This window comes from Zootoca vivipara, chromosome 6 (assembly GCF_965207765.1).
Source record: "Zootoca vivipara chromosome 6, rZooViv2.hap1.1, whole genome shotgun sequence".
Taxonomy (NCBI): Eukaryota; Metazoa; Chordata; class Lepidosauria; order Squamata; family Lacertidae; genus Zootoca; species Zootoca vivipara.
Window position 1 is genome coordinate 76567477 of NC_142589.1, and position 15338 is coordinate 76582814.

Consider the following 15338-nt stretch of genomic DNA (forward strand, 5'->3'; position numbering starts at 1 on the left):
GTGACTGTACAACATTCTTCCCAAAAATGTCCACTTGGTGACTTAGCTGTTACTGTTAAGGCAACTAGGAAGACTATTTTATTCTCTTGAGCTTTCTGTTCAATGTCCTGCTGTCTGAATCTGGCTGATTAAATCAGACCTGGCCTATTTAAGTTTTGCTGTTTTCCTGCTGGTGTTTAAATGTTCGGCAATTAAAATCAGCTTCGTTTCTACTGCTGAATTGATTTACTTATGTGAATTGTTTTTGTGACTGCTTATAATCTGTAACCAACTTTTAGCGCTAGTCAATTTACAGATATATAATGGTGGAGAAGTGAAGAAAATAACAAAGCATAATCTGGGTCAGTTAACTATCTGGTTGTCCTCAGAATTGGGGTGACAGAGAGAGGATGGGATTTTTCCCCCTTAAAAAGAACAAACATTCAGTGCTTGCCTAGGGATAAAGTTAGGGCGCTGTTCTGGATTACTGCAGAATATAAAAATATAATTTTCTGCAGATACTGTGTGAGACACAGCAGTGTTTCAAGACAGTACTGGATTGGTCATCAGTTATGCCTGGAGACACTCTTCCCCCTGCAAACGAAATTCTAGAAGGAGATGCAACTTTGCATCTATTTAAATGTGGAATAAATTTCCCCTGATAAAGATATTTGAAACACACTGGGAATTATTCATTAAATTATTCTTGCACCTAATTGGCTTCACCTTCTGCATTTCCCCCAAGGCATTATTGGAATGAGAAATGGAAAAAATGTCCTTTGGTTATACAGCAGAAAACTGGAAGGTGCGTTTTGGGTTTTTTTAAAAATGCCTTGCATGATTCATCTAGGCAGAGAATGCTACAGTACTTGGATCTGCATGCCCCCTCCCTCCTGTTAACCGTCTCCAAGCCAAACAGGCCATCTTTGGGCTGGCAATGCCCAGAACTACCTTACATGCTATGTTAAGAAATGGGGGCCCACCCCGATCTTTCTGGGGAAAGCTTTCAAGAGAGAGCAGGCAGCAGGCACAGCCAAACTGCAGTTGATTAAGGGGAGCCCTGGGTAGAGAAGGCAGCTGGCGATGGATTGAATCTGCTGGCCGATAAAAACGAGCAAAGCCATTAGGAAAGGCAGTGAGGGCCAGGCGGCAGGGGACAGGGAGAGAGAGAGAGAGAGACAGAGAGCTATTGACCTGCCAGGTCACCATAAGCAATTACCCACCCGAGCAGATAAAGGAGCGAATGATAGGTCAGCATCCCTTCTGTGGCACATGGCACCAGGCCAACTGTGCGCCTGCTGGATGGCAAGTGGCGAGTGAAGGCAACCTGGGTGAATTGGAGCAGAGCCAAAAGCCGGAGATCCCCAACACCTAGGACCTCTCGCCAGAGGTCCCAGGGTTAGAGACTTCACGGCCAACCTCATCTCCCTGCCAATGGTGGGGAAACCAGAACTCAAAACGTCTGGCTCTCATGGCTGTTGCATTCCCCCTTTCTACAACCACTCCCAATTTCAACCTGATAATTCCCACCTGCCCAGATTTTAACTTGTCTGAATCAATTTTAAGATGTATTTTAATTAACTGATGTCTGTTTTTATGCATATTGTGTTGTTTTTATGATGCTAGCCGCTCTGAGCCCGGCCTCGGCCGGGGAGGGCGGGATACAAATAAATTATTACTACTACTACTACAAAGAAACGCAGGTGCTCTGTTTTTCTGTCTCTCCCCAACTGGGTTCCCTCTCCCCTGATGTTTTGGACTACAGCTCCCATCAGCCCCAGCCAGAGCAGTAGGCTATCTTATGCCATGACATGCGCAGGTAAGTCTCGAAAGGGTCTTCCCCAAAGGGGAGGTGCAAGGGTGCCAGCTGCTTGGCTAGATCTCCAGAACATGGCTAGATCTCCAGAGCCAGCTGCCCGCAAGTACCACACACACCTGTGGGAGTACCACACACCTGTGGGAGTCCACAGTCCTCCTTCACCTTAGTAGGCAGCACTCACCTGCAGGGATGCTTTGGCCCAGGCATCAGTCGCATGCATCCAGTCCCCACCTACCATCCAGGCCAATTTTCAGGAGCAGAGAAAACTGCCTTATACTGAATCGGACCATTAGTCCATCCAGCTCAGTATTGTCTACACCAGCTGGCAGCAACTCTCCAGTTCCAGGCAGGAATCTCTCCCAGCCCTATCTTGGATCCTGGGACCTCCTGCCTGCAAGGCAGCTGCTCTGCCACTGAGCTACATCCTTCCCCTGAACTTTCAGATGGGTGACTTGTTGCACTGCAGCAATGCAGGCATTTGAAAAGATGCATCTATCAAAAATCTCCTCTTCTACCCAAATAATGCAGGAGCCAAAATGCAGATAGCATTTTTTACTAGACTGAAATGAATCCTGCCAGGATAAGGTGGCTAAGCCCAGCAAATTTCGCCCTCTTTATTTCAAGCTGCAGGGCACAAAAAGGCATGTTTCCTCCTCCCATCTCTCCTCAAATCAGTGCACCGTTGATCTCTGGGACGCCCTACCACCAGAAAGAGCAAAGGCATTCCACCCCCTTGCAGAGACATCAGGATACCCACCTTTTCCTGCTTCGCTGTGGGGTCCAGGGTGATGTTGCCATCTGCATCCAAAGCACACGTCACTCCACAGAACAAGGACTTCATGGGTAGCCCTGCGTCCATCAGACCCACACAGGTGGCATTCAAGCAGCTTGCTAGCAGCTGCAGCGGAAGAGGTTTTGTTAAGGAAAAAACAAGTCCCTTAGGAGGCAGGAACAACCCTGCATCAGCAACAGCACACAGCGCAACACAGAAGAACATAAGAAGGGCCTGCTGGATCAGGCCAGTGGCTCATCTAGTCCAGCATCCTGTTCTCACAGTGGCCAACCAAAGCCTTCTTTTGCAGCCTGGTGCCTTCCAGATGTTCTGGACTATCACTCCCACCAACCTAGCCAGCAAACATCTGGAGAGCAAAAGGCTGGGAAAGGCACTGCTAAGAAATCGAAGAAGATCACAGGTCTCATGGAAAGCAACCTCCAATTATCAAAAAACCAAGGAGTGTATCCAAAGAACAGTGGAGTGTACTCCCTCGGGAGTTGTGGGCTCTCTTTCCTTGGAGGTTTTTAAGCAGAGGTTGGATGGCCATCTGCTACGGATGCTTTAGTTGAGATTCCTGCACTGCAGGGGGTTGGACTAGATGACCCATGGGGACCCTTCCACCTCTACAATTCTATGAAACCTGAGACGGGATATTCCACCAGCATGGAGAAGAAGCGCAGATAAACCAGTCGAACACAATGATGGATTGTATTCAAGTTTCTTATTTCTGGACCTAACAAGGTTGGGGTGGAGGGAGGCGAAGCAACTTGGAAGAATGCAGAAAATGTCAACTCTCCAAGCCCAGTCAAGCACGGTGGGAGCAGCGAAAACACATCCTACCACCGCCTCTGTCCTTGCTTCAGGGTAACCAGGGTCTCAGGTGCACATTTCAGCATTACACGCGTGCTTGCGGGCAGTAGAAAACATTTCATTACCTCTAAGGCCCGTTTGGTTTCATAAATGCCTGCTTCTCCTCCTGTGATCACAACCTAGTTCCAGCACTCGGCTTATCAGCTGCGGAAAAGGATAGAGAGAGACCAGGAGGAATTTTACTGCTGTGCCCCATCGACACAACAGGCCTTTCCTCCCCCTCCTCCCTCCCCAAATCTGTTCCAAAGGGTTGGGAGAACCCTTAGGACAGGTTCAGAGGGGGGGGGAATTTTCCATTGCACAGGCTGAAATCCTCATGCTGACCTAATGATCTCCTTAGTGCCAGACTAATTCTGCCCAAGTACCAGTAACTGGTTCCATCGGTTTCCTGCTTCTTCTTTCCCACCTGCCTTCCCCAACCCCATTTTTAGCCTGTCCCAGGTGAGGTAGCTCCTTTGGTTTTCTCCTCCCCTTAGAAACCAAATGATGGCTTAATCCAGGCTGCAAAAGGATGGAGACACCTTTCTGCAATATTATCCTCCCTGTAAGGTCACAACGAACAGTGTTTTTGTGTGTGTGTGTTTGCTTTTTTTTTTAAATGGCTGAGCCATGGGGAAAGTCCAAAGCATCTCTCACTCCTGGCATCCTGCATTTCCAGGTTAATCAGCCGGCATCGGCGGGATGCTCAGTGGCAGATGGAAACGAGGGCTGGCAGCTCGTTATCCGGCGCTGACTAACTGAGATGGCAAAAGCCTTGGGAGGAAAGAGACTAATTAGAGGCCGGATCTGGGAGCTTCGGGGGGGGGGAGAAAGGAGGGGGCTGCGAGGCCCGTGTGAGGGGGTAAAAAGGAGGGCACAAGCACAGGCCACACAGCCCCCAAGGCCCACAGAATTGTCCCATTAAGCCATGGGGCAAACCAACCTACTCCCTGACCTGCCTCCCTGGGGGATGTCACCTATCCTGTATTTATTTATTTATCTATTTATTTATTTGATTTATATACTTCCTCAAAATTTCAGGGTGGTTCACAATACAATGTAAAAACACAAGTAAACAGTTAAAACTACAAAACAAAACACCCCCTCCCACAAAACACACATTTAAAAGGCTATAGAATATCAATCAGCCAAAGGCCTGGTTAAAGAGGAATGTTTTCGCCTGGCACCAAAAGATATGTAAGGAAGGCACCAGGCGAGCCTCCCTGGGGAGAGAACCCCACAAACAGGGAGTCACCACAGAAAAGGCCCCGTTTTCGTGCTGCCACCCTTGTGTGGAGGAGGCACATGGAGAAGGGCCTCGGATGATGAATGCAGAGTCCAGAACGGTTTATATGGGGAGAGGCGGTCCTTGAGGTGGCCGGGCTCCCATTATCCCTAAACCATTTGCCAGGGATGATGGGAATTGGAGTCCAAGGGCATCCAGAGGACCACAGACTAGCCACCTGAGTTCCCAACCAAATGCCCCCCTGGGAAATCCCGCAAGCAGGGCACCACAGGCTTTTCCCTGTGGTTTATTCTCAGCATCTGGTATGTGGAGGTAAACTGTCTCTGAACATGGAGGGTTCATTTAGCTGCCATGGCTAAGAACTAGCCGCCAGGGCAGGGAGGACTTTTAATACACACACATATGGAAATCGGATATCAAGCTGGGGCACTGGTAGCACCACAAGAGAAGGCCTAGGAAATCAATAACTGCCCTGCAGGATCATACCAAAGGCTCATCTGGTCTAGCGTCCTGTTCTTTCCGAGGGGCGTAGGAACAACAGCAGCGAATGTGAAAGAGGGAGAGGGTCAGCAAGCCTGCTAGAAAGATCCCTGTTCCCCGGTAGGTAAACAGAACAGGTAGGAGGTGAGCTTGGACTCCAGGGGAAGGATGCTCTATGCATGGCTCTGGGAGGGCACTACCATGTGCTGCAGCCTTCCTGGGTGCCAGGAGACCCACCTCCCAAGCTGCACCCACAAGCGGTCTCATTTAGCACTCAGGTGTGAAACAGCTCCGTAACAGTGGCAGGACGTTTACAAGAGGGTTAACTGGCAAGCAGTTTCTGGCAAGACACTGGAGACCTCAGAGATACCCTACAGAGTTACTGCAACCCCAAGGACTGAGCATCAGACACTTCTGCGCTTTGCTCTACTTCCATCTTCGCCATAGGGTGGCCTGGAGCAAGTCAGCCTTCCTCACAAGTCCTGCTTTCCAGGGCTCTCCTCCTGCCTCAGGGAATTTCTCACAGCTGAAGAGATGAGGAAATCAGCCTCCATCCTGAATGTTTGAGTACAGAGTCAGTCGGGAATCTTAATGAATGAACCCTGGTTGATTTTGCAGCAAAGAAGGTTCTTTGTCCCCGTCCCCACCCCACGCTGGAGGGGCCATGAAACCAGACAGGAAACCTCGGCGCAGGCGAAATGAAAGAGCGCATCACTCTCAAAACGAAACTGCATTAATTCCCTCCAAGCCACTGTATATTCAGATTTGATAAAACACCGCGGCACCCGGAGTTAATCTCTCCCGCGCCACATTTGAGGCTCCGTCAGAAATGGCAGTGCTGTCATTTGTCACCGGAAGAAACAAACAGATAAACTGTGCCACTTTGGAAACGGGTGGAAATCTCCGCTCTGCCAATTACGACCCCGTGGCCTAGCTGCCCTGGGACACTGATATCTGGGATGCAGCTGATAATCCTGACTGAATCCTAAATATCCCTCAACTATCTGACACAGCAGCAAGCAGCCAGATAGGTTTGCTGATCAGGATTACTTATCTGCACAGCTGGGATGACTTCCTGGTTCTCAAGGCAGGATATAAATTATGAAACTTGAGTGGGGGGAGAACAGGCGCCCAAATCACAGCAACTCCCTCCCTAACCTACTTCCAACAGAACTTTCTGGACCTCTGGATGTGGTTTTTAAAATGTAACTATGTAAGGAAACGGCATCCTATTGATGTCACAAGATTTTGCGAAAATTAAAACCCAAGATTTTTAATGTGGGCTAAGTTTGAGCTGTATAAGAAGATTAAGCGCTCTGCTGATGAGAGGCAGGAGTATCAGGAAAAGGTGTTGAAGCAAATGCTGTTATATATGCCACAGGGATTTTTATTTTTATTTTTGGACTGGGGGAGGGGGGAATACAACGTTGTTCCTGCATTTGGCCAAAGTCCACACTCGCTCCCTAATTCAAAATGCCTGCATCCCAAGAAAAATTGCTGCGATCAGCCAGAAAACAGCCCCATTTCTCCTTTCCGCAGAACACCTGGCAGAAGCTAATATTTCTCTCCCTCCCTCAAGCTTTTATTAATGGCTCTGGGTTGGCTGGAATGCTATTAGGCTGAACACCAGTGGCAGCCACAAACCCGGTTGGCAGATGCATCCAGCAAAGACAACCCATTTAATGTGCCACAGAGAAGCCCTTCCTTCCTTAACCTGCTTCTGCCTGGCCCCTATGACTTCCATTGTCTGCTTAATGGCAGGTTTTGTCCACATTCACCATCCTGATTATGCCAGAAGCAGATTAGCAAGTGGAACCACCTCGACCAGAGACTCCACTTAAGTTAATGGCATCTGAGACGTATGACCTATAGATTTTTGTTTAAACTGAGCTGGGGAAAAGATTACTTGTAATTATACGGTAGAATATGCAACAGCATAATATTTATTTACTTTTGCTCACATAAAATACCATCTTCTGTGATAGGGATCAGCAACCAGCAATCCTAGGCTAGATCTGACCACCGTCCTCCTCGTTATTTATTCTCAGTCTTCCTCCAATCCATCCATAAAATGGGTAGATGGATGCGACGGGTGGAGGGGAGCATGCAAGCAAGCTGAACAGCTCTCCACAACCCCCACCCCACCCCACCCATTTTCAAAAAGGGCTTCCAAGGAAGAGAAGGATTCCCACCCCCTCCTAAATCATCTCTTTTTTCCTCGGATACAGCAGGTTGGGAGAAAGAAGGCGCTCCATCTGCCACCACCAACCCGCTTTCAAGTTGGATGCTTGCAAAATTAGTTGCTGACCAGGATGTTGACATTACAGAATTTTGCATGAGTATGGCTGTAGGTCAATGGGGAGGAATCTGTGGATGCTAAGGAACCTTTGGCCCCAGAATTGTTAATTGGCCCACACCTGTCCTTCGCAGAGAAATGAGCTTCCGAAGGACTGAGCTGCATAGCCTAAAACAGCCGTGTTTCAATAATACATTCATATTTTTTTTGAAGTGCTGCTGCCACCTGCTGGCCTTAACATGCATGTTACTGTTATTTCCCTCACCGACGTGAACCCTTGCAAACTGCCTTTGCCAACCTGCCGCCCTCCAGATGTTGTTGGACATCTGGTGAAGGGCTTTCGGACAGCGGGGAAGAAGCTAGGTTCCTCCACAAGAGGAAAAATGCTTCCAAGAAAGAGCACAGGGCTTAAACCGCTAGTAAGAAGCTGAGGAAGGCCACATTCACACTGTACATTTAAAGGGGAGAACGGAGGCCTCCTAGCAATTCTCAGCACGCTTAGCATACTGCTTCAAATCCCTTCAAGGCATGGTGTCCAACGTATGGGTGGCTGAAAGAACCAGCGCTGTCCCTGCCACTGCCTTAAAATCCTTCCCCTCAGGCAGGCCAGAGGCTGGATCCTGCCCTAAGCCTCACCCCCCTTTTTGCTGGCCAGAATGCTACGTAACCAGAAGACGACATTTTCTCAAAACCAATGAGGAGGTCTTGCGCAGGGAAAGGCCCTGGGGGAACCCATATTTTACAGACAGAAAACTAAGGAGAAGGTGGGGAGTCCGTCAACGATGACATTGTGGTGCAGTTGGCATCACCTCTGACTATCGGCAGGGCTGGAGGAAGTTGGTAATCCAATGTTTGGAGGGCCACAAGTCCCCCAGCCCTCATGTAAGGGAATAGTCTCAGAAAGAGTAATTGCAAGCTCAAGGAAACCTTGGCCCGCTTCTCTCTCCCCCCCCCCCCCCGATTGAAAAACAATCCAGCATCTGAGCCCATCTGTAGACGCTTTAGCAATAAAGACTTCCTGATCGCTCAGAGCAATTTGCACTCATTACCTCCGTAACTGCTAGAACAATCTGACAAGGTGCCCCAGTACGAAGTCTATCTTTAATCACCGTTGGATGGGAGCCTGAGCAGAGGGTGTGTGTGTGTGTGTCAGAGAGACAGACAGACAGACAGACAGACAGACAGGATGCAAAGCAAAAGTGGATCCAGCACCTTCGCTATTCTGTTTTGGTCAAACGCTGAAGGTGCCTCTGACACCTGAATTGCATATTTTTAGAAGCCACCATATTTTGGTAATTGTAGGTTGCTTCAAACCGTGTTCAATGTTGCATTTTAAATTACTATTGTTAGGGTAATTTACTATTATTATATCGCCTGTCTAAGGCCTCAGAGGGAGTTGCAACACATTAATATCCAGCACAGTATTACACAACATTAAAAACAGTTGGAAGCAACTTGCCATCACAGAAATATGGTGGGTCCTGAAAACATGCGTCTTCCATGTTAAAGGCCAGAGCTAAGAGGTGGGTCTTCAGCATTTACTGAAAGCTGTATTGTAATGAAGGTGTCAGAGGCACCTCTGTGGGGTTGGAGTTCCACAACTTAGGGGGCGCCACCCTCCAACAATCAAAAGGGCCCTCTCTGTCGATCTCATCACCTAAGAGGGAAGCAGGTGGCTTTTAAGGTATTTGGAGCTTGAGTCATTTACAGCTTTAAACACTAATATGAGCACCTTTAACTGGGCCTAGAAATGAACCGGCAACTGGTACTGATGTTTTAAACCTGGGGTTGCATGAGATCTCAAGTGAATCCCAGCCAGCAATCTAGCTGTTGTCACTGTCCTTGTTACCTCAGGGTGAAGGGCAGGTAATAATAATAATAATAATAAGAAGAAGAATACACGGAAAGGATACAGATCCAGCATCTGTGACTACCTGAAGCACAACCGTAATAGAGGAACGGGGATGAAGGGTGCCCAGGACCACTGCCTCGCATGTCTTCTTGATCATCTGCTCTCGGCTTCTCTCATAGACACCTGGGCGGGAGGAAAGCAAAGAGCACTGCAGGTGAGCCACAGCGAAACACGAGGCTTGAAGCAATCATCTTCTGAAAGGTCACACTGGCGAGGCTCAAGCGCTGGGGCTGCCTCGTCGGATCAGACCAATAGTCATCCAATTTCCTAACAGCTGCTCGCTGGGTGTTTCTAGGCAACGCAGAAGCAGGGTAGGGAAAATGACGGCCTTTTACCTTGCTGTGTGGCCTCGGCGGCAGACTGCCACTGCATATGGAGGTTCTATTTATCCATGAGGGGCGCCATTTTTTAGGGAAGCCAGAAAATTCTCCAGCATCCATGGGGCTAGGAATCCAAAGCATTATGTTCTGCTGTGCCTTAGGTTTATATTGGCCCTGAGCAATAGGGAGCCTTAAGTAATAATAATAATTCAGAATGCCTTCAGACATGCATTCTGTCACCTGAAATGGTTAAATCCAGGAAATTCCACCACACACACATCCCAGGTCCTACTGGTACAGTATGACACAGATCACTTGAAGAAACAGCCGCCCACATCACAAATTCTATTAGTGCCTACTGTCTTGATCCCAAAGGGAAGATACATACACAGATAAAATTCTATTTTTTTTATTGGATAGTTTCAGGGAAAGTCAGGAGCGTGGGAAGGAGGACCCCAGCTCATTGGGAGAGTATCTGCTTTGCATGCAGAATGTTCCCAGTTCAATCCCCAGCATCTCCAGGTAGTTTCTGGGAGAGGCTGTCTGTCTGAAATCCTGGAGAGAGCAGATGCTAGTCTGTGTGTAGATAACACTGAGCTAGATGGACCTAGTGGTGTGACTCTGTATAAGGTAGCTTCTTATGTTCCTATACAGGCTTTCGGGTTCCACAGAACCCTTCATGCCCAACAAAGATTTCTGTGAAACTCAAAATCTTGCACATCAGAAGCTACTCTCCTTAAGTACGCAGGACCTATTACCATTAATACCGTCAAGTCTGCAAATAGGGTCAGCAGGATTTAATTTTTTAAAAAGCTCTTCTGTTTCCACAGAAAGGGAAACAAATTCTTTTGTTTCTTAATTTAATTATTCACAGCAAAGCCAGCCCCCCTGGAGGTTTCACAGGCACTGAAAGTCTCAGCGGGTGGAAATAAAGGAAGGGAGAAATTCTTTTTTTTCTGATGCCAGCAATTTTCTTTTGTGAGCTCCCTGTGGAGGGAACAAGATATCCAGATGGTATCACTGCAGGATACCAGATGGCCCAGTTGGTTATGAAGATAACAGCTCATCTCACCTTTTGATTATGGTAGTTCCTGGGGGGGGGGGTGGAAGGAGATGAATAGTGAGCACACATGCTAAATTTAAATTAGAACAACACAGGGATGAGTTTCGAGTTTTCACTTGCTAACACTGCCATACAGAGACATTTTGGAAATGGATATAAGGAAAGATTTAACAAAGGTGACACACATCGAGCAACCCACTCAGGGGACATGGGGAGCAATTTTAACTCAATGACATCACACTAAGGCATAGTTTATTGTGACAAGAACAAGTCATTCCCCCAAGCATTTCCCAACCCTTCTGCCATGGCCACAAAGAGAAAACTTTCACTTCCATTTTGATTACCCACCACTGGTCTGAACCAACAAGCTGCCATTAATGCTAATGATGAGTTGGGTTTGAACCATGCCATCTTCAAAGCAGGTGTTATGAAGCTAGTAAACAAGTCATAGTGGAAATTTAACCACAGTTTAGGGTTTAGCTGATACACTAAACTGTGGTCAAGTGAAATCAGAAGTTTCTAATCTCTTCCTTGCAGCCACACCAGAGGAGAGGGGAGGAGGTAGTGTATGACCCGCAAGGCTCTCTGTAGCTGGCTGAATACAGAAGGCAAACACTTTCATCTTCTGTTAAAGGATCTCAGCAGCAGAGCTGGGAAACCAAGCACCTATGACTGTCTTACTGGGTTAGAAATACAACTAACTGTACCTTGCACACAGACACTGCAAGTAATTGGTTGTGTCCACCCCTTTGGACACTGGTTCCCAGTGCCAATCCATGAACAAGTGATTAATTGAATTCCTATCCCACTTTTGTCCTCAGATCCAGGATGGGTACACCATGGGTAGGTAAACCAAGGCCTGGAGGCTGGATCTGGCCCAATCACCTTCTCAATCCGGCCCGCAGACAGTCCGGGAATCAGCGTGTTTTTACATGAGTAGAATGTGTTTTTATTTATTTAAAATGCATCTCTGGGTTATTTGTGGGGCCTGCCTGGTGTTTTTACATGAGTAGAATGTGTGCTTTTATTTAAAATGCATCTCTGGGTTATTTGTGGGGCAGGGGAATTCGTTCATATTTTTATTTCAAAATATAGTCCGGCCCCCCACAAGGTCTGAGGGACAGTGGACCGGCCCCCTGCTGAAAACATTTGCTGACCCCTGGGTTACACTATTTAGGTGGGCGTGGGGCATCATAGGCCTGTGCAAAGTAGCTCCGTCTGCTGGCCACAAACCCCACCAGCTATGCATTTCACAAATGAATTAAAATAAAAATAAAAAATCCTTCCAGTATCTGAAGAAGTGTGCATGCACACGAAAGCTCATACCTATGACAAACTTGGTTGGTCTCTAAGGTGCTACTGGAAGGATTTTTTATTTTTATTTTGACTGCGTCCGACCAACACAGCTACCTACCTGTAACAAATGAATTAGTTCAGCATGCTTACCAATATACAAACATGCAGCACCTCAATAGATTTTGCTGAGGACCTCCCCTAGCATGGAGCTGGTATAACATGGGAGGTCTCTTCACACCCTCGTTGAACATGCAATTAGTGCAAGGGAACAACTAGCCTGCCTGTCAAAGATAGCGAGCCCACAAAGCGCTGTGCCCCACACAAATGCTTTCACTTGACCCCTCCTCTTGTCTTTTTAACTCCCTCCAAGGAAGAAATTCCCAAATTGCAGCATGCAAATACAGATTTAGAATGCTACACCTATTCATTTAAAACAAACACCAACATTAGCGAGTAGGCCTGCATGCCCCAACTTTGTCCCCTATACAAATTCTAGCGGCAAGCACCTGGGTCAAAGCAACCCCCCAAAGGGGATATATGCAGGGCCGGCTCTAGGGCTAAGCTGGGTGGCGCAGGGCGCCGGCCCGGCAGGGGGGCGCCGCACGACAGAGCCGTGTGGAAGCCATGCTGCGCCTTGCGCCCGCCCACCAGCTAAGACAAGAAACGGGGCGGAACGGGGGTGCCGGAGCGATCTCTGCAGCACGGCGCCAGGGCGCCTGACATGGTTGAGACGGCCCTGGATATATGAGTCAGTTTGCAATACCTCTCACCTGGTAGACCCACTTTGGGCCTCAGAAGCACTTCCAGGGTAGCTTTATCATAGATTTCTTTGCTGACCTTGACTTCAGTAGGCCCATACACTCCAACTAGTACTGAAGTGTCCCCTGGAAAAAAAACGGGAGGGGGGCATGAACAATTTGGCCTAATTTGGTGCTCCCCCCTCCCCCTCCCCCTCCCCAACTGCAACCATAGAAGCAGCGGACAGACCCACTTACTCTTGATGGGAGGAGAGAAGAAGGAAGTCTGAGGAACTTTAACTATCTAGCTGCCCTGAGGGGAGGGAGAAGAAGCAGACACAGCTTTTTTTCTAAACCAAACAAGTTGCCTTTTCCATTCTGTTTAATTTTTTCCAGCACAAGGTGGTTCATTAAGGCAAATGGGCCCCTGTCCCAGCAACTGCAGTCTGCCCTTACCCAGCCCCCTCCAGCCTGCTTTCTTATTTACAAGCAGTTCTGGGCGCAGCACTGCCTCCCAGTTTCACAGAAGGGTCCCCCGAGGGTCATCTAGCCCAACCCCCTGCAGTGCAGGAATCTCAACTAGTAAGCACCCATGACAGATCCAACCTCTGCTTAAATTTCTCCAAGAAAGGAGAGTCCACCACCTCCTTAGGGAGTCTGTTCCACTGTCAAACTGCTCTTACTGCCAGAAAGTTCTTCATGACTTTTAATCAGAATCTCCTTTCTTGTAACTTGAATCCATTTGGTTTGGGTCCTACCATCCAGAGCAGGAGAAAGCAAGCTTGCTCCATCTTCCATGTGACAGGCCTTCAGATATTTGAAAATGGCTATCCTATCTCCTCTCAATCTCCTCTTTTCCAGGCTAAACATACCCATCTCCCTCAACCATTCCTCACAAGACTTGGTTTCAAGACCCTTCATCCTCCCCCTTAATTTTGGCATTGCCATTACAGAACTCAGTTAAGGACGTGGACGGGGGCCTAGCTTTAGTTGGCTGTGGACTAGCTTTAGTTGGCTGTGGACTAGCTTTAGTTGGCTGTGCTTGTCATTGGCGCATACTGCTGGGTTCTCTGCCTTCCACCCTATCCGTCTCAATGGCACCAGCCACCAGGCACCATGGGAATCCCACAAGCAAGACATGGGAGCAACAGTCCTCTCCTGCTTGTGATCCCTGGCAAGTTGCATAGAGGCACACTGCCTTTGAAACACAAGGGCAACATGCCAAGCAGCCAGCGGTACCCTATCCATCCTGAATGAGCCTAATTCCCTTTTTAAGCCATACAAGTTGGTGGTCTACCACCAAACCATGGGGTAGCAAACTCTGTAATTTAACCATAACCTACCAAGGTTAACTTGCAGGGAGAGCAGGGGTTCCCTCACTCAATTTAAATCAGCATGGAGTATGGAGCAAGCTTTTCTCCTGCTGTGGAGGGCAGGACCTGAACCAATGGATTCAAGTTACATTAAAGGCGATACTGACTAAATACAGTATCAGGAAAAACTTTCTGACAGTAGGGGTTGTTGCTCAGCAGAATGGATCCCTTGGGAGGTTCTGGATTCTATTTCACTGGAGCAGAGGTTGGGTGGCCATCTGTCATGGATGTTTTTAGCTGATATTCCTGCATTGCAGGGGGTTGGACTAGATTTCACCCTTGGGACCCCTTTCAACTTTGCAGTTCTACGATCTATAAGCTCTGTTTTGGAGGGGGGGTTAGGAAAGCAAAGGGTATTAAGCATCTGGTGCTCGGGCTAAGAAAGGAGCCTGGGAGATATGAGACTAAAGACAAGACACCCATTCCAGAGTTCCAAACTGGAAGTAAGAGCAACAGGGCGATATCGAGGGAAGAAAGACCCTGAGCCAAAGAGAACCTTAAAAGCCTCTCAGGAGCTTGGAAGGGGAGATCTAAGAAACGCCCGTCTGGACCTCACACCTACGGAGTATCAATAGCGCTAGTTAAGAGGCTATAACCCTGAGATGGAGGAGCAGGAAGGTGGGATGGGGAAAGGATGCCACTCCTAACCCTGCATCCAGGAAGCAGAGCCATCAGGACGGGACAGCAGTCCCTGCTCACACAGGATCCGGCGCAGCGCAGGGAGATCGCCAGAATCGAAGCGCTTCTGTTCGGTCTCCATCGCGCCGATCCACCCACGTGGTTTCCCCCTTGATGCTTCCGGATCCGGGGTTTGAAGCGGCGTAGCTACGAGAGCCGACTCCTCCTCTTAAAGCAACACCCACACCTAACCTTCTTAAGTCTTTCCGTTCTGAAGTTCCAAACAGATGGGGGTTGTCAACGCGAGACCTTGTTTCACTTTTGAACTCCCTCCCCCAATGTGGCTCTTTGAACGCCATGCCTTTAAAGCACATTCAAAGCACAGCCTTTCCCGCAAAGAATTCTGGGTGCTGCAATTTGCTAAGGGGTGCTGGGAACAGTAGCTCTGTGAGGGGTAAACTACAAGGCCCAGAATCCTTTGCGGAAAAGGATGTGCCTCAAATGTGCATTAAGAGTACACACACAAACACAGAGCTTCATGAGTTAGAAATAATGGTTCAGGAAGGGGGAAACTT

At 48.2% G+C, this 15338-nt stretch overlaps 1 protein-coding gene across 4 annotated transcripts in view; it reads right to left on the reverse strand.

Moving 5' to 3' along the window:
* Positions 1 to 14944, reverse strand: part of EXOSC5 (exosome component 5) — a 31070-nt gene extending 16126 nt beyond the window's left edge. For 2 of the 4 annotated variants that reach the window (XM_088672690.1, XM_088672689.1), the window contains exons 1-4: positions 14845 to 14944; positions 12806 to 12919; positions 9358 to 9479; positions 2556 to 2696 (exon numbers count right to left, since the gene is read on the reverse strand). In XM_088672690.1, the coding sequence (XP_088528816.1) occupies positions 2556 to 2696; positions 9358 to 9479; positions 12806 to 12919; positions 14845 to 14905 (438 nt within the window). In that variant the 5' untranslated portion in view covers positions 14906 to 14944. Of the gene's footprint in view, positions 1 to 2555; positions 2697 to 9357; positions 9480 to 12805; positions 12920 to 14793 lie in introns of all 4 variants that reach the window. The other 2 variants (XM_035117869.3, XM_088672688.1) reach the window with 1 other exon arrangement.
* Positions 14945 to 15338: the final 394 nt, after the last annotated feature.